The sequence below is a fragment of the Marmota monax genome, unplaced genomic scaffold (genome assembly GCF_021218885.2).
Source record: "Marmota monax isolate L192 unplaced genomic scaffold, Marmota_monax_Labrador192_F-V1.1 WCK01_AAM20220418_F8-fsc00005, whole genome shotgun sequence".
Taxonomy (NCBI): Eukaryota; Metazoa; Chordata; class Mammalia; order Rodentia; family Sciuridae; genus Marmota; species Marmota monax.
Window position 1 is genome coordinate 14,702,779 of NW_026692254.1, and position 24,536 is coordinate 14,727,314.

The window sequence follows — 24,536 nt, forward strand, 5'->3', positions numbered from 1 at the left end:
ATCCTTGCCTTGTTCCTGATCTTAGGGGGAAAGAGGTCCTTCACCATTGCTATGGTTCAAATATGGTTTATCCCCTCCAAAACTCCTATAGAATCTTGCTTATCATCGTGGTGGTGTTGGGAGGTCGAGCCTTTAAGAGGTGATTAGGTCACTGAGAGGGATTGATGCCTTTATCAAGGGAGTGTGTATGTTCTGAGAAGACCAAATTGTTATTGGGTGAACTTGCCTCTTGTGTTTCAATCTCCTCCACATGCATCTGCCTGTTCTTTGCTTTTCTGTCATGTTATGATGCAGCAAGAGAATCTTGCGAGACTCCAGAACCATGAGATCAAAACCTCTCTTCCTTATAAATTACCCAATTGTGGGTATTTTGTTAATAGTAATAGAACACAGACTAAGACCACCATCAGGTATGGTATTAGTTGTAGGTATTTTGTAGATTTTAGATGAAGGAAGTTCCCCTTTATTTCTAATTTTCTGAGAATTTTAAAGTCATGAATGGGTATTGAATTTTTCAAATGGCTTTTCTACATAAATTGATGTAGTAAAGCAAATATTCTTCTTTGGTCTATTAATATGGAGGATTATGCTGATTATTAAATATAGAATCAGTCTTATATCCCTGGAATAAGCCTCTTTGGTCATGGTGTGTATAATTCTTTTCATTTACTGCTGAGTTTTTGCATCTATATTCATGATGGAGACTAGAGATTGCTCTTTTTCTTTTTATTTTTTTGGAGGGAGGGTCACTTATACTGTCTTTGTCTAGTTTGGGGATTCTGGTAATATTGGCTTCATAGAAATTTTGGAATGTGTTCCCTCCTATTTTCTGGAAGAGACTATATGGAGGATTCTACAGTGAAATCTTCTGAGCTATAGATTTATTTTTTAGAAGGTTTAAAATTACAAATTGAATTTTCTTAATGGTTAAAGAATTCTTCAAATTATGTGTTTCATATTAATTAAGTTGTGGTAGTGTCTACTTTTGAAAGATTTGTCCATTTTATCTAAGTTGCCAAATTTATGTACATAGAGTTGTTCACAGTGTTCCTCTATTATCCTTCCAAAGCCTCCAGGATCTGTAGTCATATTTCCTGTTTCCTTCTTTATTATTGGTGATTGTCTCTTTTCTCTTGTATTTTCATTTTCATTCAGTTATTTTGTTTTAAATTTCCTTTGAAACTTTCTCTTTGACCCATAGATTCTTTTAAAGTATGTGGTTAGTTTCCAGTTCTTGGAGATCGTCCCATTGTCTTTTTGTTATTGATTTCTATTTTGATTCCACTGAAGTTGAAGAACACATTCTATATGATTTCAATTATTTTAAATTTGTTGAGGTTTGTTTCATAGCCAAGGTTATTGGTTTATCTTGATATATGATATGTGGACATTTGAAAAGAATGTGTATCTACTGCTATTGAATGGAATGTTTTATAAATGTCAGTTAGATTCTGTTGGTTGATAGTGTTGTTCTGTATTCTGGATGATTTCCCGTTTAATTGTTCTATGAATTGTTCAGAGAGAATGTCAAAACTTCTAGCCCCTAACTACAATTGTGAACTTATTTAGTTCTCCTTTCAGTTATATCAGCTTTTGTTTCATAATTTTGGTAGCTCTGTCATTTGGTGCATATGCATTTAAGACTGCTATGTTTTCTTGGTGGATCAAGTCCTTTATCATTATAACCCTATGTGTCCATGGTAATTTTTCTTGCTCTGATACCTACTTTTCTGGTATCACTATACTATAGCCCCTCTTACTTTCTTTTGATTAATGTTTTCATAGTATATCTTTTCCCATCCATCTTCTTTCAACCTACATATATCATTGTATTTTAAATGAGGTTTTTTTTCTTTACAGACAGTATACAATTGCTTATGCTTTTTTTAAATCAATTCTGGTAAAGTCTGTCTTTAAGTTCATGTATTTTGACCATTTGTGTTTAATATAATATTTAGATGTTAAGGTTTAAGTGTACCATGTTATTTTGCTTGATTGTTTGTTTTCTGTTTGTTCTCTGCTTCATTTTTCTGTTTTCATTTCCTGTCTTCCTGTGAGTCCCTTAAAATTTTTTGAATTTCATTTAGATTAATTTATAGTGTTTTGAGCATTATCTCCCTGCATAGTTTTTTAGTATTTGTACACATTACATATTACATTATACATACAATACATAGATACACATTATATCATAGATACATAACTTATCAAAATCTACTGTTTTCAACATTTTACCAGTTTGAATGGAGTATAAAAACCTTACCTCTTTGTATCACTTGACCCTTCTTCATTTATAAAATAATTCTCATCTTAAACATTTTCTTTCTATATATTAAGAACTATGTTAGGTAGTGTTATGGTTTCTGCTTCAATTTTCAAATTGAAAATTTATTTCATTTAACTATATTTTTGTTGTTTCCATATTCCTTTTTCTCTCTGGGTATTCTAAGCTTCCTCTTTTTGTCATTGTCTCTGGGTCTAGAAAATTTCCTTTAGACATTCATTTAGGGTAGAGTGTCTGGAAATTAATCCTCTTAGTTTTCCATTATTCCAGAATGTCCGTATTTTCCCTTCATTCCTGAAGGCTATGTTCTCTGACATATGCCATTCTGAGTTGACCTTTTTTTTTTTTTTTCCTTTCAGCACTTGAAAAATGTGCCACTTTCTTCTTGTCTTTTGGTCTCTGATCAAGAATTCACTGTCATCTGAAATGTTTTTTTCCTGCGGTCAATATATCTCTCTGGCTGCTTCTCGATTTTTGCTTGCTTTGTTTTCTTAAATTTGACTATGATATCTTAGGAATGGATTTCATTAGATTTGTTCTGTTTGGGATTCATTCAGCCTCTTATATCTGTTTTTAAAATTTACCAAAAAATAAAAAATAAATAAAATTTACCTTCTTTTGGCCATTTTTCGGAAGTTTTCAGTACTCTTTCAGTCCTGCCTTCTTTATACTCTCCTTCTTGGACTTTGATGACATGAATATTAGCTATTGGGTCTACTCATTTATTTACAGCCTATTTTTCTCTTTCCCTTTCTGTTTTTTTTTTCTATTTGGGTAATTTCCATTGTTCTACCTTCAAAGTTTACTATTTCTTTCCTTTATCTTCTCTGTTCTAGAATTGAGACCATCCATTTTTTTTTTAAACTTCAGCCATAATATTTTTAAGTTCTAAAATTTCCATTTCGTTCTACTGGTATCTTCATTTTTTTTTTTTTTTGCCAAAACGTCCCTTTTCTGCGATTTTCTATTTTTTCATTTATGTGTGCTCATAATTTGGAAGCATTTTTTATGATGTCTGCTTTAGAATCCTTGTCAGATATTTCTAACTTCTGAGTCATCTTGCTGTTAGGGTATGTTTGTGTCTTTTTTCATTGAGTTTGAAATTGTTATGGTTCCTCATATGACTTTTTCTGTCTTTTTTTTTTTTATTAGAACCAGAGAATTTGGGAGATATATTTTAAGACTCTGAATCTTATTTAAGACTTGAATATAGACTCTACTAACTGCTCTGGTATGTCAACAAGGGTGCCACCTCATTACTATACTAGAATTGGTTAACACCCAGGGGGAGGGACTCCTAGTTATTGCCGGGCACAGGTTGGACTTTGGGTTCATCATTAGGCTTGCTATAATTCCTTGCTGGCTTGGAGGAGGAGGAGTGTCTCCTTACTGCCAGATAAGTCAGGAGAAGATGGAAATCCAGGTTTCCCACATGGTCTCCACTGATAGGGGAGATTTGTTACCACCTGGAAGGGATCAATATCCTAGCTCCTTCCCAGACACCCTGGAGGTAAGGAAGATTGGGAAAGATTGTTACACACTGGCAAAGGTGAAAGTCTAGGCTGTCCACCTGGCCTTGGCAGATGAGAGGTAGGGCTGGGGTTGCAAGTATTCCTGTGGTATGTAAGTTGGCTATTGCCTATAAATTTTCTGCTTGCCCCTTGCCTATTTTTTTGGCTCAAGACAGTAGGTTTTCCTTGGGCATTGCCTGTATGAGTTTGTGTTTCTGGGTTACCAGCTTCTGTAAGTGTAAGGTAAAAAGAAAACCTCAACATTCTTATTTTGTTTTGTTGGAGTGCCACATGGTTTTCTATGGCCGGGGCACAGACATGTTTATGTAGCCATCTCCTCCTGTGGATGGAACAGTTAGGCCATGGGCCCATACAGAATGGGGGCCCTTCCCAAACACACTGTGAATTCACAGTCAGAGGGATTGCAAATGCCCTCCCCTTAATTCTCAAGCATGTTGTACCCTGAGACTCTAAATCATGTAAGAAATGCTTCTCCCATGGAAAGCCCTGCCTCTGTACCCATTAATAGTTACCTAGCATAGCATACTTGGTAACACAAAACAGCAATTCTTATACAATGTAAAATTGTTCTCTTTGGTTTCCATTTTTCTTGGTCAATGTACCTTGTCAGAGATTGATTGTTTAGCTCTTAGTAACCATTCTCTAACTTGTACTGAACTAGGGTTATTTTGACCCATTTCCCTTCTACTTATGCCAATCTGGAAAGTCCTGTGGGAAATACCAATGTACCCATTGCATAGTCTCATTACCTGTCCAATTCAGCTTCTGTACCTGTTTGCTTGCAGCAATGTCAACCTGGATGTGGCTTTTTGTCTTTAAATATCCTAAAATGCTCAGGCTCAGGGCTGTTCCTAGCAGAGATAGTTACCGGTCCTGCAAGGGGCAGTCACAGTCCGGCCGGCTAAATAAAGACTCTTCAATTTGGACAAAACTGGGACTTGGTGTGTTTTCTGAGCGACCTGCCCCACAACAATACATTCTCAATTCCTACAAATCTATGCTAAGAAAATAACTTTACAATAAGAAAAGAATTATGCAAAAACATTCAACACAGTATTGTTTTGTAGTAGTAAAAAATTAGAAATAATCCAAATATCTAAACAAGAGAAGCAGCTGGGTAAATTATGGTCTCTCTACCAGATGGAATATCACACAGCCATCAAAGGTGACATAAGGAATTTATAGTCACGCAGAAAAATTTTGACATATTATCTAAGAATAAGAAGTACATGCAAAACCATATTTATAATATAGCTATATTAGAAATACCAACATATGCTCAGATCAGCAAGCTGGAAGAAAAATACACAAAAACTGTTAAGTGGGATTGTTTGTACTAGAAGCATGGTTACATTTTTATTCTTTTCCCCTTACTTTTACAGCTTTTCTAAATTTTCTTTTTTAAGCTTGTGCTATTTTTATAATGGAAAAAAAGTGTAAAAGAATACAGTTGGTTAAATTCACAGATGGTATTTTATTCTTTACATGTAAGTTACCCCACCCGTGTCTCTGATATTGAAAGAACATCATTATCCAAAGTGCATGTATGAAGCCATGAATTGGTATGAATACAGTTTGTATACAACCTGAGGTATGAAAAAAAGTGCTCTATATATGTAATATGAATTGTAATGCATTCCACTGTCTTTTATAAATAAAAAAATCATTTACAACCAAAAAAGAAAGGTGGCAAGGGGTCTGCTTCTGTGATGACAGTCCCTGAAGAAGTTGACTTAGAAGGAATGGTACCCACAAGCAAAATGAGGTATTTTCAGGACATAATAAAAAAAAAATCCCCATTACGATCATGCCAATTATGGGCTGGGGATGTAGCTCAGTTGGTAGAGCGCTGGCCTAGCATGCCCAAAGCCCTAGGTTCAATCCCCAGCACCCCCCCACACACACACACACAGACACACACACACAGATGTCAATGAGAAATGAATCTTAGCAGTAACCCTCATCCAACCCAGGACTGCAGTGGTGGCCCTGGGGGTACAAATCCCTCCTACCTTTTCCAGCTGGGATGTGCTCTCCTCATAAGCCTCCTTGAGCAGGTGGTGGGCCCTGCTGAGGTCTCCCTTCTTGTATGCGGTGTGAATGTCTTCTGTCCTGGGGGACCGTGCTGTGGAGTCCCCGCCTGTTGCAGACAGCTTGCTGCCCATATCCCCGGCACCTGCATGGGAGGAAGCACACACACTGTGTCACTGTCACTGCCAGTATGCTCAAGAGTGACTGGAGATGACAGCAGAGGGATGTGCTGTCCGTGACATAATTCTGGGGGCTGCAGGAAGAGAAAGGATTGCCCTGAAGTGCTGTCGTCACCAAACTTCGTCACACTAGGGACCTGCTGCCCTTCAGGAAGAGACTTTCTGGGGCTGGTGCCGAAGCCAGGCTGTCTGCTCACCAGGCAGTTGAGCACAGCTCTGGGGATTCTGCCGTGAGTCTGCCACCTGGAGCCACTCCAGAGCCCAGGGGAAGCTGCCTGGTGTGGGGCTGCTGGCTGACTTCACAGACAGCAGGGGAGGAGCAGGGGCTTTGCGGGGAGAGCAGGTGGCCCAGACAAACTGCCCCACTGCTGTGTCATTCTGAGGGTGTGGAAATCTATAGGCTTTCCCAAGCCCCTCCTCCCTGTCTAGAAAACCCCACAGAGGCACAGGACTTAGGATCTGCAGCACTCACTTCACTCCTGCCCCTGAACAAATAGGGCACGCCATGATCTTGGGCAATTCCCTGAAACTCAGAGCCTCCAAATGTGATCAGACCAAGGGTATGACTGGCCCACGATGTCCCTAAGATGCCCCCTGGTTCTGTCACTCTGAACTGAACTGTGGCTCTTCAGTAAAGCATTCCTGTTTTCTAACAGTGGACCCCAAGGGAGGAAGGTACTGGGCTGCTCCAAGCCAACTGAGCACCTACTGCTGCTTGGGAGGAGAGACCAGTCTCTAAGAAAGCTTCAGTGCCGCAGGGACATTTGGTGAATGTGGACACTAACTGAGCAGCTGGACACTGTTAAAACACTGCTGGGTACTGAGACAGAGAAGTACAGCCCCTCCCCTGATCAATGTCCCACTCTAGAATAGAGGTTCATAATTAGGTGTCTATGGGACCACAAAGGATGACAATTAAACTTCAGAAGTTCCCCAGATATCTTACAATGTACACAAAATTCTCTCTCTCTCTCTCTCTCTCTCTCTCTCTGTGTGTGTGTGTGTGTGTGTGTGTGCAGTTTTCTCTCATGAAAAAATTCAAGGCTTTTACCAGATTTCTCAACAGGTCAGTGAACCAGGTCAGTGAACCAGAGTTAGAGCTTTCTCTCTATAGATGTTGCAGGAAAAACTCTACAGAATGAGGACTCAAATTCTGATTGTGTTGAGTGGGAGCAGAAATAGGAAGAGAATTCTATTCTATTAATTTTTGGCCAAGTTTGCAAAGCCAGGAAGAGACAAACTGAGCTGGGGGTAATCAGTTCCATCGTTCTGCTATCTCATTGAAGAGATGAATAAAACAGGCTTTATCTTGTCTTTTTCTTTCTAATGTAAATACTGAGTTGACTTCCAAACACATGCATCACAAAAGTAAATCACATAGTAGCAGCTAGCATTTGGAAAATTAGAAAAAAATTTAATTTATTTAGAGAAGAATATGCTAAACTAGGATTTTAAATGTCTCCCAAAGCCCTTTGATAAAGGCTTGGTTCAGACACTGGTGTTATGTGGAGTGGTGGAGCCTTTAGCAGGTGGGGGACTAGTGGGAGTTCTTAGGTAATCAGAAACATGCTCTTTTAGGGGATTTGGGGAAACATCTCTTCCTTGCTCTCTCTTTGCTTTTTGGCTATAAGGTAAGGTTTTGCTTCACCATGTGCTCCCTCCATGATATGCTGCCTTGCTACAGGCCCCAAACAATAGGCCATTCAATTATGGACTGACAACTCCAAAACTTTGAAACAAAATAATGCTTTTCTCTTTATGAGTTTTTTTTGTCTTGGGTATTTTATCATAGTGATGGAAAACTGCTTAATGCACCAGAAAAATGACAAGCTTAGAAATAAATTTAGCAAAAGTCAGGAAATATCTATACACTGTAAAGTATTGCTGAGAAGAATTAAGCAAGAACTTTATAAACGGGAAGACTTCTAATGTTTGTGGATTAGAAGAATGTTAAGATGTCAATTCTCCATGATTTCATCTATAGCCTTAATTTATACCTAACATTAATTCCATTAGGCTTTTTTTTTGGTGCAAAAATTGACAATCTGATTCTCAAATTCATATGTAAATTTGAATAACCCAGAATATTCAAACAGTCTTGAGAAAGAAGAAAGATTGGAGAATTTACAGTATCTGGATTCAAGGCTTACTGTAAAGCTATGGTAATCAAGACAGTGTGGTACTAGTATAAACTAACAGCTTCATGGATAGAAAAGAGAGTTAAGAAATAGACCCATCCTTGAACATACAACTGATTTTCAACTGGGGTACCAAAGAAGTACAGTGGGAAGAGCAACATCTTTTCAACAGATGGTGCTGGTATAACTGATCATCCTCTTTGAACAAAAAGATCCCTGTCCCCTGTTTTCACCATACATAAAAATTAGTTTGAGATGGATAGTGGCTACATCTAATGGCTAAAGTCACAAAGCTCCTAGAAAAGCACATAGGAGAACATGATTTGAGAGGAAACAGTTTCTTGGATAGGTGCTTTGGTTTGGGTGTGGTTTGAGTATCCCCCAGGGGTCCTCTACGATTAAAGGTTTGTTCCCCAGGATGTCACCATTGCAAGGTGGTGGAGGCTTTAAAGGTTTGGGATGCTTGGGAGCTTCTCAGGTCGTTGAGGGTGTGAAGAGGGTCATTCCTATGTGACCCCTGGTAGTTCTCATAGTCCAAGATGTGATTGCTTGTCTGATTCTGTATGCACTCCATCATCTGCCATTCACCAGGAGTCCTTAACATACCTGACCTGATGCAGGGACTTACACCTCTAAAACTGTGAGAAAACCCTTTTTTTTAATCAACTGCCTGTGTCAGTTATTTTACTATAGTGAAGAAAAACCACCACCGTGAAAGGAAAATTGCTGAATTATTCTTCATCAAAATTAAAACATCAGCTGATCTAAAGGTACCACTTAAAGATGAATAGGTGAATTAAAGACTGGAATAAAATACCTATAAAATGTATGTCTGAAAAGGAATGGTATCTACCGTATAAAAACTCCTAAAACTCAATAATAATAAAAACAAGCCAATTAAAAATGGGCAAAGATATGAATGGTGGAAGATATTCAAAGGGCTCAATATTGTTAGTCATCAAGGAAATACAAATTAAAACCATAATGTGATACCATGATACTCCCACCAGAATGGTTAAATTTTTAAAAAGACTGACAGTATTGATAAGAACAACCAGAATGCTCATGTTTTATTGATTAGAATGTAAAAGGTTACCACCACTTTGGAAACAAGTCTGGTGGTTTTAAAAAAAACTAAATATATACTAACCCTCTGAGCCATCAATGCCATCCTTAGATATTTATAAATATACACCAAAAGTTATACAAGAATGTTCAGAGCAATTTCAGCCATAATATTTCCAAATTGTAAATAGCCCAAGTGTCCATCTATAGGAGAATGGATTCAACAAATGTGGTACAGTAACTATTCCACAATAAGGAGGAAATGACTGACAGGATTTCAAAACCATACTGCTGAGTGAAAAACCATGCATGAAAGTGATGCCATTTATATTCTATTCTAATCTAGGTTGGGGGAAAAAAACCCAGAAGAGTGGTTCTTGTGGGCAGGGTAGGCAGTGACATTTTTCAGGGAGAGGGGATAAGTACATCTTCTGGGTCGATGACTCCAAGTCTTGGTGGAGTTTGCATCGCACAGGTGCTTTTCTTGTCAAAACTTGTTAAAAAGTCCATTTAAGTTTGGTGAATTTCACTTCACACACATCTTACCCCAAAACAACTACAAAAATATCAAACATTAGTCAATAATATGCCTACTCAAGTATATAAGGTTGAATTACACAGACACTTGAACCTACTTTGAAATGCACTAAAAATGAGATTGCAAACATGTGGGACAGCAACTGTAGAACATGTTTATGGTGCGCCATGTGGGGGCAGATCTGTGTACTCTGGAATTCCATTCTTTTTTTTTCTTTCTCAGTTTTCAACTTTATTCTTTTAATATGTTTTGGTCTCCAGAATGTCCTAATTTTAATTAAGTTCAATTTGTTACTTTTCCTAAATCATGAGTCTCTTTTATGTCTTATTGAAGAAATATTTACCTACTCTGATGCTATAAATATTCCTCTAATTTTTCACTTAAAAGCATTATTATTAACAATTTACATTTAGGAAGTGTAACTACTTGGGAATGAATTTGGTGGAGTGATCAAGGTTAGTTTTTTCATTATGTAGATATTCAGTAAACCAACCACCATTTATTAAAAAGACTCCCCTGTTGATCCATTGTAACGCAGTGGCAGCTAAATTAATGTACAAATGACAATTTTCCTGTGGCTCTGTTTCTTGATTCTTTATTCTGTTCTAATTTTTCCAGTCTTTGGTCAGGACCATATTATCTCTTTAGCTCACCTCATTGTTTCCCTTCTTTCTGTATTTTTTGGTTCCTCAAATTCTCATTCCTGTGATCCCTCTGATATCTTCATGAACTTGCCTCCCTCCCCATTCTCGAGTTTTTATATATTGTTCTTAGCAGGATGGTTGGTCTCTCAATTTTCTCCATCAAAACTTAAAGTGGAATCCTAGAGCCATTGTTTTAAAACAGATCAGATTGTATCAGTCCTCCAGTAAAAATCCTGGGAAGTCTGTCATTACCCATAGAGTAATATCCAAACTCATACCAAGTCCCCAAAGAAGTCCCCTGCCTACCTTCCTTCCATCTGGTACCATTCTGTGTCTTGTTCACTATTTTGCTCAGTTGGTGTTACCTCTCTCTGGGGTGCTTTCCTCAGGAACGTTTTATTATTCAGATCTCAGTTCAAATGTTATTTCTTCCCAGAGGTTTTCTCTGATCTATCATGGTAGTATAATCCTTCCTTGCCCACCCCTTTAGTGTCACATCACCTGACTTTCTTTTCTTTTTTTTTTATTATTTATATATAACAGTGGAATGCATTACAACTCTTATTACATATGTAACTAGTTCCATTCTTTACTATGTTTTTGAAATTTTTCACAATACCATATTTGGAGGAAAGGTGAGTCATAATATCATATCCTAAATAAGACCTGCCATATGACATACAGAATGAGCTCCACTACGGACCCAGAAATCCTGCTCTGAAGGAAGGCAGAGCCATGCTGCTTACAGAGGAAAAAGTCCTTCTTGCCAGGATCTTAACAATTCCCAAAGCCGTGGTTTGCACTAGTTCCCAGGGAATTTTTTGTTCTGAAAATCCATGAAAATGGATGGTCACCAGACAACTGGGGTTATTCCTCAAATGCCAGTGGAGGGTTACAGGGTCTGTGTGGAGATTACCAGTTTCTTTGGCTGGGTATTTTTGGAAAGAGGAACCAGGAGAAGGCTTAGTGTGAAGTGGTAATACATGTGCATGAAGCAGTTTTGCTTTCCAACATGCTTGGACAATCCCCATAAATTATTTATGGTCAGAGACCCTGAGACATCTGAGAGCAGACCAGAGGGAGAGAGGCCATTAGCAGAGGCGAGAAGGAGGTAGAATCACCACAGCATCCTCCATCAGAAGGGGGCACTTAATTATGTCATGACTCATCTTTCGGAATTAAACAAATATTCTCCTTATTTAGTAAAAAGCAAGTGTATGTGTGTATGTGTGTGCATGCACATGAGAGAGTAGGTACAAACTAATCTCTTCTGTTTGGTTTAAGAAAATAAATACAAGTGAAGCTCAAGTGAAGGGACATTGTGAAGGTGGGACTCAGGTCACATGCAGGTCACATGGTGCATGTGAAATTTACAAGAGTGATTTAAAAATATTGCCCGTGTTTGTGGAGTAAATGACATAATAAGAATCTGCAACTTGCTCAGTTCTCTTTACATTGTTCAATGTTGTGTTTTTTTGGTTTCAAATCTGACTTTCTTAAATTGTCTGGACACCACACGGCCACCCTCACTGATCCTGTGAGCTGGAACTCTAGTCTAATCAAATTGTTGGAAGGACACAATGGGGCTGGGAAAATACCAGTTGATGTGCAGGCATTTAATCTGTGCGGCCAATCTCATTTAATTTTAAGAAATCGTAAAGAGAATGGTTAGCAAACCAAACCAAACCAAAATCCCCCCAAATTCTAATAGTAAGCATTAAAGATGGGCTGTGGGGAATTAGGAACAAAATTAGGAAAGACTTTTCTTCTTAATTTTCCAAATTATTTACAGTGGAATCATAACACTGCTTTATTGAAAACTAAGAAATCACACAGGTAAAAACAAACACATCCTCATTGATAAAGCTAAATAATGCATAAATATATTACAAAAAAGGGCAGAAACTGCTCCTTACCAATGTCAGACATCTTCTTTCCTTGGAGGAATATAATTTCATAGAATTTTTCCCCCCAAATTCTAGTTTTGTATCTGAGAATTGGTTACTTTTGATTTAAACTTTAAACCCTGGGGAATGGATTTATACTATTCGAGATTATTCAGGTTTTTACACTTATTTAAATTTAGTTATTTGTACTTACTCATCAATTTGTCCAAATAGATTCTTTTATGCCATAGCACATCACAGTTCTAAATATATTCCTCATGCAGATTTAAAATTCATATTAAAGCATATAAACCTCCCAGACTGATTCTATTTCAATGAGACATTAATGTTCCAAATAAGTAGCAAAAACCACAAGGAAAATCACAGTAAACTAAACATTAGAATAGTTTAGTTGCAAATTTTTAAAAAATTCCCTTTTTTGTTTTATTATAATTCGTGTCACTGTTTTCCTATGTAGCAATTAAATTTTCAAACACACACACAGAGAACTACAAATGGGATTCCCACTTGCTTTTAATGCAAACTAATATATTTAACCAAGTACTTACTCAAGTAAAGAAAGAGAAGGATGAACCAAAAGCATGGTTCATTTTTTAGTGGTGCTCCTTGTTTGATTTTAGTAGAGTCAGAAGTATGAACCAGTGAGAGAAAAATCTATATGTAGATTTTAATGTAGCAAATGGCTAGAGTTATGGATATAGTACATAGAGTTAGTCGAGAATACAGAAACATTTACAATACACTCTGGGTGAATAAGTGCACTATTCTTGGTTGATAATAAATGCTTGACTTGGCTATATCCTGGTACTTCAATGTGCTAGATGTGGAGTAAATTAAAGTTCATTATGTGAAGAAGTATTTTAAAACCTGTACAACCAGATTATCATTTTGTCCTTGATAATCACTTTCAATTTAGCATCCCATTTATAAATAAATACTTCCAGTATTTATGTTCCATTTAGTCAGCCATTTCAAATAGAGATGAGTATAGTTGCCAATAACTCAGTCTCTAAAGACCATTTCCTTAATTCTTGTTTTAGGAGAACAAATTATTCTGACTATAGAAATCGCTCTTTAATCTTTCATGATTTTGAGGGCAATAAGGAAACAGAATTATCCAGATATAATAGGGTAACTCTTGACTATAGGAACCATGTCACTTATTGAGATAGCTCAGTGTGCTATTCAAGCAGACCTTGAAAGACACCTCCTTTGTCTGTCAGTCTCTGAGAATGTTCTGTCCTGATGTCATCCTCACCTTTTCTTCTAAAACAGAATTTACTAAATCATCTCTCCTAATACAATGATTGGAATAAACTTCTCTATCAACTATTTTACTCTACAAATGCACAGCAATGGAGAGGTGATAGGAAAGTGGCTTTAATTCTGTTAAGTTCTGACTTTGGCTGTGTGTGTGTGTGTGTGTGTGTTTTCTCTCTTCCCCATCAAAAAAAGTATGTACAATGGAAGACAAATACTGTTTATCAGTTCAAAACGGGTGGCATTCTCACATTTGAGAGGAGCATATTTGTCTCTTTGAAAGGACACTGCCATTTCATGTGCACATCTGTGACATTTTAAAAAATTGCATTCCCCTCCATCAATAGAGTAACAAAAAGTAAAATTGCTCCATTGATCCAGAGCTCACTGCATAACACAAGTAAGTAAGCTTTAGGATGCTACCAACCTGATCATAGTTGTTTAATGATCTTCCTGTGCCATCCTCCACCGAATCCCCAGTGACCACAGTGCCGGGGACAGCAGGATGGCCTGCCTTGGAACTGATGCCCTCCCAGCCTCTGTGGCCCTGGGTTTACAGTCCTACAGCGGGCAGGGTGCTTCTCTCTTTCCCAGATATCACCCGAAGGTTTCAGCCTCAGCAGCAGTTTTCATCTCTGGGTCGCGTTACTGTGAAATCCAACCCTCTATTTCTTCGGGGAAGATGCAGAGGTTGCAGGGTGTGTATAGGGGGAGGATGACACAGCCCCCAGGGTGACCCTCCATGGTAATTCCTCCCTGGCTCCAGATGGCTGATCCTCAGCACCATTCTACCAGCCACTCCACCAGATCAGAAAAGAAAGCAAAGAGCAAGGGCCGGCTGGGAGCTGACACCGACCAGCTGTAGCTGAAAGCAAGCATATCTCAGTCCAGCAAAGCTTCCCTGCACAAACTTACAACTTCTCTGTGCCTATTTCCCCAAACCATTGGAAATTTTTTGTTAATAAAAAGGAGACTGGTGGTTACATATACAGAGAGTCCATGGGGAAGGGAGAAGTTGTGTCAAAATCCTATTTTTCTTTAGCAACAAAAAAATACAATTATTCCTAAAATAATTGTTATATTCCCTTGACAGTGAAATTTTTACAACATGCATTACCAGCTAGAGGGTGGTGCAACTGGCCCATTGTATGGTATGACAGCCATTGTGGGAGACTTTGCAAATGACATGACTATTTCAGAACGCAAGGAGAAAATCCTCTATGAGAATCCCCGAAAAGGTTGTGCTGGTTCACTCAGTGGTTTTATCTCCTCAGTATTAACCTGAAGAATAATGTAGCACTGAACTGTGAAACTGCTCTCTTTAGCTAACTGTTGAGGGAAGAACCAGCCAATCAGGAAACTGGTCAATGCCAGGGAAGTAGGGAGTGGCTTAAAGTGATGCCCACGGCTTGCAGGAATGGGACAGATTTCCGTGATTTAATTGAATGTTCACGGCAAAACTATGAAAGAAGTGTCCGGGCAACCATTTCACAAATGATAGAGGCCAAGATGAGACATTGGCCTACAAAGTTTTAGAACTAGAGAGAGGCTGGGGCAAGAGTAGAAGCAGCACTTTCTAACTCCAGAGCCCGTGGAGTTTCCATTCACCTGCTTTCCAGTGTAGGACCTCCTATAATTTCAAATGAGGGACTATTATGCAGCCATTGAAACTGATAATAATGAAGATCAAGGAGTAGTATGAGAGGTACTTAGCATATTAAGTTTAGGCATAGGATACGGGAAATACACTAGAAAACACAGAAAAATACTTAACAAAGAACACTGATTGACAGTCTTAAAAAATCTACAGAATGAAAGCACTAATTTCATATTAAAATGTGTGATTTTTGGGAAAAGAGAAGCTCCTTATGAGTATATATAATATATACAATCTTTTTGTTTGTACCAATGGAGTCTCTGTCTCTAGAACACCTGAAAGGTACACATAAAATGATAATGATATTTACCTTTAGTAAAGGAAATGGCTAGAGTCTTTTTCTCTTTGTGTTTTTCTGTGTTTTCAACCTTTTTCTCTTTTTGCACCAAGATTATACTGCTTTTGAAATTAAGGAAAAAATATATTAAGAGACAATATATCCAGCAAAAAATGAGCTACTTTCAACCTGGCTTAATGAACTAGTTCTGTGATGGGATTATCTTCACAGAAGCATCTTGTATGCACTTAGATACACCCGTATGTTGTGCTAGAAAAAAAGAAAGAGCAAGAAAATCTCATGGAATAGTAATTGATGCAAATGACCCAGATTTTAAAAGATAAAATAAAATGGTCTATAATAATACTTCATGTTTCAGCAATGCTGCTATTTATTGAGCCCTGTCAGATGCTCTGGGAAACACCCTGCTTACATCTGTCTTCCTCTCAACACCCATGCAAGGCTGGGCTTCTCAGTACCACTTAACATGAAGTGACCACTGCTCTAGGTGGTTAGGGAAGCTGCCCACTCAGTTCCCAACAGCAGAACTTAGACTTGGACCCTTGCCATCAAAGCCCACACTTCTGCATTCTAGGCTGCGCATTCCCAAGCAAACATGAGACCCTTATTCTGCATATAATGTAAGAATTAATCCTGCATGGTAAGGACATGGTAACTAAAAGGTGAGATGAACCTATCTCGTTGGATGGAAAAACCAGAGAGGAAATAGGAACCAATTCCTCCATGACTTTTTCATGGTAAAAGAGAAACACAGCAATCCAGAGTTACAAAGTCTAATTCTTTCCTAAATTTCGATCCTCTTCCAAAAATTCAGTTACTTAGTGCTTATTCATTCTACAGATATTTAATATCTCCTATATGCTGAGCTAGACCCTGGGGACACATCTTGCTGAGACAGGCAGGAACAGTTCAACTGCAAGCTGTATTTTACCCAAAGTTTGCTTTTAAACATCTACAGCAGAATCCATGCCCTTTATGCAGCTAGGATGCTTGAAGGGACTTGGGGTGGTCAACAGATTTAAAACTAAGCTGGTAAAGAAGGAAAAACCACTTGAGAAATGAAAATCACAGAAACAGGACAGTTCCTTTACATCATACCCCATGACTACAATATAAAATGGTATAATATGAAGACATAAAAGATTTAAAAAATCATTCCTAGTCTAATATTCAAGGAAATGATTGTGGTTATAAATACTGGATACTCTCTGACACACCAATCCTGCTTCCAGAGAACTGACTCCAAGGGAATAATTCTACACATTTAAAATGCAGTCTGAAAAAAACTAAACAAAAGCTATATGCATAAATACCATTAATCAAAGAATGGAGACTATAACAATTATGAAATGCATTAAAGTAGAGAGATACAAGTCAGGTGTAATGGTGCAGTTACTTGGGAGCTACTTGGGAGGCTGAGGCAGGAGGATCTCAAGTCCAAGGCCAGACTAGGCAACATAGCAAACCCTGTCTCAAAATAAAAAATTGCAAAGGCTAGGAATGCATCTTAGTGGCAGAGCACCCCTGGGTTCAATCCCCAGCACAAAAAATAAATAAATGAAAGTAGACATATAGCAACTACACACACAGGAAAACCAAACCAATAAAGAAAATCCCAAAATGACTGTATTTTTTTCTTATGCAGTGAAATTTGAGGTTATTTTTTTAAAAAATGTTTTCCACTATTTTTTTCTGATCATTTTTCTGTTACTACTATAATGATAAAATTTTTAAAAATATGCTTTTCAGGTTAACGAAAAATTTTTTTTTTCCTAATTGAACCCAACTTCCTTTTGGCAAAGATAGGCACAAAGGAAGAGAGAAAATATCTCAAATTAAAGGGAACATTTAAGATAAGGCACCAAGCCAGGAGTAGTGGTGCACGCCTGTAATCCCAGCAACAACATGGGAGGCCAAGCCAGGTGGATGGCAAGTTGGAGGCCAGCCTGGGCAACTTATTGAGATCCTGTCTTAAAATAAAAATTACAATGGGCTGGGGATGTGGCTCAGGGAAAAGTACCCCAGGGTTCAATTCCCAGTACCACAAAAACGAAACAAAACCATGAGATGAGGCACCAAGATTTTTCCAGTAGTGTCTCCTACTGAGAACTGTGCTAAATAAAACATGTGGCGGACAGAAAGAACCGTATTCAAATAGTGAAAGTTGGGTTTAAGCCACAGCTTGACTCTTGAACAGCTTCCTGGTCTTTGGCAAGCATTTAAAAATATCTGAATATTACCATTTATTGTAAAAGGAGAATGGCACATATAAAAGATTGCACAAGGTTTGCCATATAAATAAATAAAAGAACAGCCAGCACACGAATGGGCCCTGCCCCTTATCCCCACTCCAGGTGCCTATGAATCAATTAATTGTTCTCTCATTTCCTCCATGGCCCTCAGGTTTCCCCTCCCTTTTCTGGAAAGAGCTCCTGCTCCTTCCCCACTTATTAAAATACTCCTGGTCCCTCTGGACCTCACACAGATAATGCTCCCCAGGGAGGACCTGGGGAATTTCCCATTGGGCTTCCTTCTTGTCCTTCCACCTGTACGTGGTCTGACTTGGATTGTGGACTGCCTGTCTTGTGAGGGTGCCTGTCAGCCTCCTGCTCTGCCTATGCGCTGGGTCCCCACTGCTCATTTCCATGGATGCCTTGTTCATTCGAATTGACATGACTGATCTCAAAGGCTTGAGGAGTGAGAACACCAGACATCATAGTTTTTAGACCATGGGCCAAATATCTAACAATTTCAAATAACAGTAATAGTAGGGAGCATGTATCTAGAGAGCACTAAGGGTAGGGCTGAGTTCTGATCACTTGCCATACTCTTATTCAGATGATCCAGACCACAAACCCTCTGAGCTGGGTGCTGTCGTCGTCTCTAGAACCTAGCTGGCCATGTGCCCTGTGCACAGCAGGTACTCACTGCAAATATCCTGACTTCAATTTATTGATTCCCCCCTCCCAGAGCTCTCTGCATGTCTTAGTGAAGGGTTCAGCTGTAATCCTGTCCTCTGAGTATTGCGTATTATGGCCCCCAGAGCACAGAATGCTCCTGGTAAAAGAGAGAATGGCTTCACTGTGGCCTGCGCCCCTGGCTTGCCCAAGAGTCAGGTTGTTTCTACACAACACGTGTTGGGCTCATATTAGGTCAAAGTTCACACTGTTTCATGATAATATTCTGGGACTTTCCAATTCATAAAAGGATCTGAGACCTTAGATACACAAACTGCACAGGACTATATGGTTGTAAAGTATTCACAGAGAAAGAGGCCCCAAAGCACAGAGAACTCCAGAGAGGGACAAAAGAGCGGGACCAAACATGTCGCAACTAATCTCACCCCCTACTGTTTGCACCCAGTTCTGGGGCCCTCCATTGCCTTCTTTTCCCTCCTTCCCTCTACCATCAAACAGGAGATGACAAGAGCTAACAGGGTGTGTGGTCAGGATCAAATGAAAGCGAGTACAGCAAGTGATCAGAACTCGGCCGAACCCTTAGTGGGCTCTAGATAGGTGCCTCCTACTATTACCTTTATTTAAAATTAAGCCAGACATTTGGCCAGTGTCTACAAACTATGAAGTCTGGGGTTCTCATCTTACTCCTTAGGCATCTAGGATCAATCACGTCAATTCAAATGGACAAGTTGGTGGTTTTCAGAATCTTATTTACTTAGCTCTGGGTCAGATATGAGTGAGGCCAAAAAGCAGAAGACAAAAGGCTTCAGTGCTAGGGAGCAGAGGTCTGAATGCACCCAAAGTGCCCGAGCTTCAATTCCAGACAGGACAGCATTTGTCAGTAGGCAAGTTAGAATCCTACCTGCTGCCCCGCATATGGCTGAGCCTCAATGAACATTCAGTACGCACACGATATGTTGAATGTTGAAATATTGAACCCTAATTGTTTACTTTGGCAGTGCTCTTATCTAAAAATGCTGCTTCATACCACTATCAAAAAATCAACAAACACAAGGGAAGACAGCATAAGAGGGGGGAAGGAAGAACAGAAGTACAGAACAGTAAAAAAAAGAAAAAAAAACCCAAGGAAATAGCAAGAGTAATTCTTTACATAACAATAAGTATTTTAAATGTAAATGGATTAAAAGTTCTAATCAAAAGATACAGATTGGCTGAATAGATTAAAAATAACACAGGAATCAACAATATGCTTGCCTATAAAACACTCACTTTACCTTTAGGGACATACACACTCTAAAAGTGAGGGAAAGAAAAAATATTCTATACAAATGGTAACTAAAAAAGTTCAGGGGCCAGGCATGGTGGTGCACTCCCATAATCCCAGTGGCTCTGGAGGCTGAGGAGGAGGATCGTGAGTTCAAAGCCAGCTTCAGCAACAGTGAGGCACTTAGCAACTCAGTGTGACCCTGTCTCTAAATAAAATATAAAATAGGGCTGGGGATGTGGCTCACTGGTCGAGTGGCCCTAAGTACTCCCCCACCAAAAAAAGTTCAGAGATGGTTACCCTACATCAGACAAAACAGACGTTCAGTCAAAACTGTCACAAGAGATAAAGAAGGCCACTATGTAATGGTAAAGGAGTCAATTCATCTTTAAGGTATAACAATCTTAAGTATATACACACCCAACATTGCAGCACCTAAATATATAATGTAAATATTAACAGAACTGAAGGGAGAATAGATGGCAATATAATAATAGTAGGGGCTTTTAATACTCTACTTTCAATAATCAATGGATCATCCGGACAGAAAATCAATAAGGAAGCAATGAACTTGAATAATGCTGTAGGCCAAATGGATCTACTAGAGATATACTGAACATTCCATCCAACAAGAGAATACATATTCTTCTCAAGTGAACATAGAACATTACCCAGAAAAATCATATATTGGGAGGTTGGGATATAAAAGAAGTATTAACAAAGTTAAAAAGACTGAAATTATATCTATTACTATTTCTGACCACGTGGTATAAACTAGAAATGTGATCATAGGAGGAAAACTAGAAAATCTACAAATATGTAAAAATTAAACAATATGCTGTTGAGAAATCATGGACCAAGGAAGAAGTAAAATAAGAAATGAACACGTATCTTTAGAAAAATGAAAACGGACACATAACATACCAAAACTTAAGGGATTAAAAAAAAAGGAGTTCTAAAAGGGCAGGTTACAGCGTTAAGTACCTTCAGTATAAAAAGACCTCAAACAATAAATTTATACCTCACGGAAATACAAAAAGAACAAAGCAAGCTCAAAGTTAGCAGAAGGAAGGAAAGAAAAAAATTGGGCAAAAATAAATTTAAAAGACTAGAAAGACAATAGAAAAAAATCAGTCAAACTAAGAGTTGTTTTTTGCAAAGAAAAGCAAACAAACTTTTGGCTATACCAACCAAGAAAAAAAAGAGGAATCACTAAAATAATTATAAGTGAAAGAGGAAACATTACGACTGATAATATAGAAATATAAAGGATCAAAGAGACTATTATGAACAATTATAGATAAAAAATTGGTTACCTAAAAGAAATGGGAAATTTTCTAGATATATGCATCCCACTAGGAATGAATAATGTAGAAATAGATAATGCATCTACATCAATAATGAGTAAGAAGACTGAAACAGTAAAAAATCCTCCAATAAAGAAAAGCCCAGGGCCAGATGCCTTCAAGGGTGAATTCTACCAACGTTTAAAGAAGAATGCCAATCCTTTCTAAACTGTTCCCAAAACTGAAGAGAGCAGAACACTTCCAAACTCACTTTATGGGACCAGTATTATCCTCTGACTGACACCAGATAAAAACACTACAAGAAAAAAAAATAGGTTAATATCTCTGATGAGCACAGGTGGAAAAATCCTCAACAAAGTACTGGTAAACTGAATTCAATAACCACATGAACACCATGATCAAGTGAGGTTTATGCCTGGAATGTCGGAATGATTATTCATATGAGATCAATAAATGTGATACACCAACAGAAAGAAGTATGAAAACCATATGGTCAGCTCAATGGATGCAGAAAAGGAATTAGGTAATATTCAATATCCTTTCACAGTAAAAATTCTCAACAAGTTAGGTACAGAAGTAATGCACCTCAATGTAATAAAGGTCATATTTGATAGATCCAAACTATCATCATACTCAAAGGTGAAAAACTGGAAACTCTTTCTCTAAGATTAGGAACAAGAAAAGGTTGCCGACTCTCATTACTTCTATTCAAAATAGCCTGAGTCAGAGCAATTAGGCAAGAAAAGGAAATAACAGGCATAGAAATCAGAGACGAGGCATTCAAATCATCTCTGCAGATATATGAAGACTCCACCAAAACACCTGCTAGAACAGTAAAGTTCCAGGACACAAAATCAACATAAAAAATAAGCTGCATTTCTAGACACCAACAACAAACTATCAGAAAAAGAATTTTTAAAAAATCTCATTTACAGTAGCTAAAAAATACTTAAAAGTATATTTAACCAAGGAAGTAAAAATTCTGCAGGCTAAAAACTATGACATTGATGAAAGAAATTGAAGACGACACAAATAAAAAATACCCCGTTTTTATGGATTGGAAGAATCGATATTGTTAAAATCTCCATATTTCCTAAGTTGATCTTTAGATTTCATGCAATTCCAATCAAAGTCCAATGGCATTTTCAACACAAAATAGGGGGGAAAAAGTCCTAAAACCTGGATGGAATCAGAAACAAAACAACCCCACAAATGGCCAAATCAATCTTGACAAAGAAGGAAAAACCTGAATACACCACACTTCCTGATTTCAAACTGTATTACAAAGATGGAGTGATCAAAACAGTGGGTTTCTTGCAAAGCAACAGACAGATGGGCCAATGGAATAGAATAGCAATCCCAGAAATAAATTCACACATAATAATCAATTAATTTTTGAGAAGGGGACCTGGAATATACAAAAGGAAAGGATTATCTCTTCAATAAATAGTATTGGGAAAATTAAGTCTTCAAGTAGAAAAGAATAAAAGTGGACCCTTATCTTATATCATACACAAAATTGAACTTGAAATGGATTAAAGACTTAGATCGAAGACCTGAAGCTCCTATAAGTAAACACAGCTCCTTGACATTTTTCTTGGCAGTGATTTTTGGGATATGACACCAAAAAGCATGAATAAACAAGCAGAAGCACATCAAAACTAAACAGCTTTTGCCCATCAAGGAGTCGATCAACACAGTGAAAAGGCAATCTACAAAACGGGAGAAAATATTTGCAAGCCACGTATCTGATGGGGGTGAGAGTTCAAACTACATACGAAACTCACATGATTCAGTAGCAATAACGATACTGCTACTACTACTACTACTACTACTATGATCAATAATAATTTTTTTAAATGGGCAAAGGATCTGACTATACATTTTTCCAAAGAAGATACAAAAGCACAAACATACATGAAACTGTACTCAACAACGCTAACCTGGGAAAAATATAAATCAACACTATGAGGTGTCTTATGGCTTAGATCTGAATGTCCCCCTAAAGGGATATGTATCAAAGTCTTGGTCCCCCTCCAGCAATGTTCAGAGGTGTGGCCTTTGGGAAGTGACTGGATATGGGGGCGCTAACTTTTCACTGGATTAATACATCAGTGGGTTCATAGCTGAAGAGACCATTGGGAGGTGGTGGAAACTGTAGGAGGTGGGACCTACTTGAAGGGAGTGGTCCTTGGGGTACCTTCACCTCTGACTCTTACACAAGATGCCACCTCACCTGTTAGGAATGGCTATTATCAAGAGACACAAAGTGTGACAATGGTGTGGAAAAAAGTGAACCCTGTCCACTGTTGCTAAGAATGTAACTTAGATATGTAACTAAGTTACATACCCAAAGGAGAAGAAGTAAGTAGAGACATCTGCTTCCCCATGTTCACCACAGAATTCTTCACAATAACCAAGACACAGAAACACAATAACCAAGATACAGTAAGTATCTGTCGATGAATAAATGAACAAAGAAAATGTGTGACACAACACACATACACACACTGAAGTAGTATTCATCCTTTTAAAAAGAAGGAAATTTATTGCTTTTTGTGGTGACATGGATGAATCTGGAGGACATTATGTTAAGTGAGATAGAGCAGGTACAGGAAGACAAATATCACATAATATTGCTTGTATGTGGAATCTTAGAGCCCAACTCAGAACCAGAGTAGAAGAGTGGCTTCCAGGGGCTGAAGGGTTGGGGGAATGGAGAGGTGTTGCCCAAAGGGTGCAAACTTTCAGTTGAGAAGTTCTGGGGATCTAATGTATAGTATGGTGACTATAGTTAATAATCCTGAATTGTATACTTGGAATTGCCTAGAGTGTAGATCTTAAGTATTCTCACCCCCACATACATGTGAACATGTACACATACACAGACACACACACACACACAGATAACTAGTGATGTGATACATGTGTTAATTAACTTGATTGTGGCAATTATTTGACAATGTAGACATACATCAAATTATCATGTTGTATACTATAAATATATATTTTTTATTTGTCGATTATACCTCAATAAATGGGAAAAATAAATAAAAATGCTGTTTTGAGAGATCAGCTAAGGTTCAAATGAGTGACCTTAGAATTCATGAATTTTGCCAGGTGTGGTGACACATAACTATAATCCCAGCAGCTCAGGAAGCTGAGGCAGGAAGATTGCAAGTTCAAAGCTAACCTCAGCAAAAATGAGGCACTAAGTAACTCAGTGACACACTGTATCTAAATAAAACACAAAATAGGGCTGCGGATATGGCTCAGTGGTTAAGTGCCCCTGAGTTCAATACCTGGTACCATCACCCCCCAAAAAAAGAAAAATTCACAAATTTTGTTTGAAGATCTTGCTTTAAGCTCAATACACAATAGCTAAACTACAGAAATTATCTAGATGCCCTTTAACAGATGAATGGATAAAGAAAATGTGGTACATATACACAATGGAATATTACTCAGCCTTAAAGAAGAATGAAATTATAGCATTTTCAGGTAAATGGATGGA

The 24,536-nt window shown here is 38.0% G+C and overlaps 1 protein-coding gene and 1 non-coding gene across 3 annotated transcripts in view; one reads left to right on the top strand and one right to left on the bottom strand.

Moving 5' to 3' along the window:
• Lrrk1 (leucine rich repeat kinase 1) overlaps positions 1-24,536 on the bottom strand; it is a 162,207-nt gene that overhangs the window by 99,081 nt on the left and 38,590 nt on the right. For both annotated transcript variants that reach the window (XM_046435941.2, XM_046435951.2), the window contains one exon: positions 5,829-5,992. In XM_046435941.2, the coding sequence (XP_046291897.1) occupies positions 5,829-5,992 (164 nt within the window). The remainder of the gene's footprint in view (positions 1-5,828; positions 5,993-24,536) is intronic.
• On the top strand, positions 5,640-5,712 carry Trnaa-agc (transfer RNA alanine (anticodon AGC)). The gene has a single exon. It is a non-coding gene; the product is annotated as a tRNA-Ala (tRNA).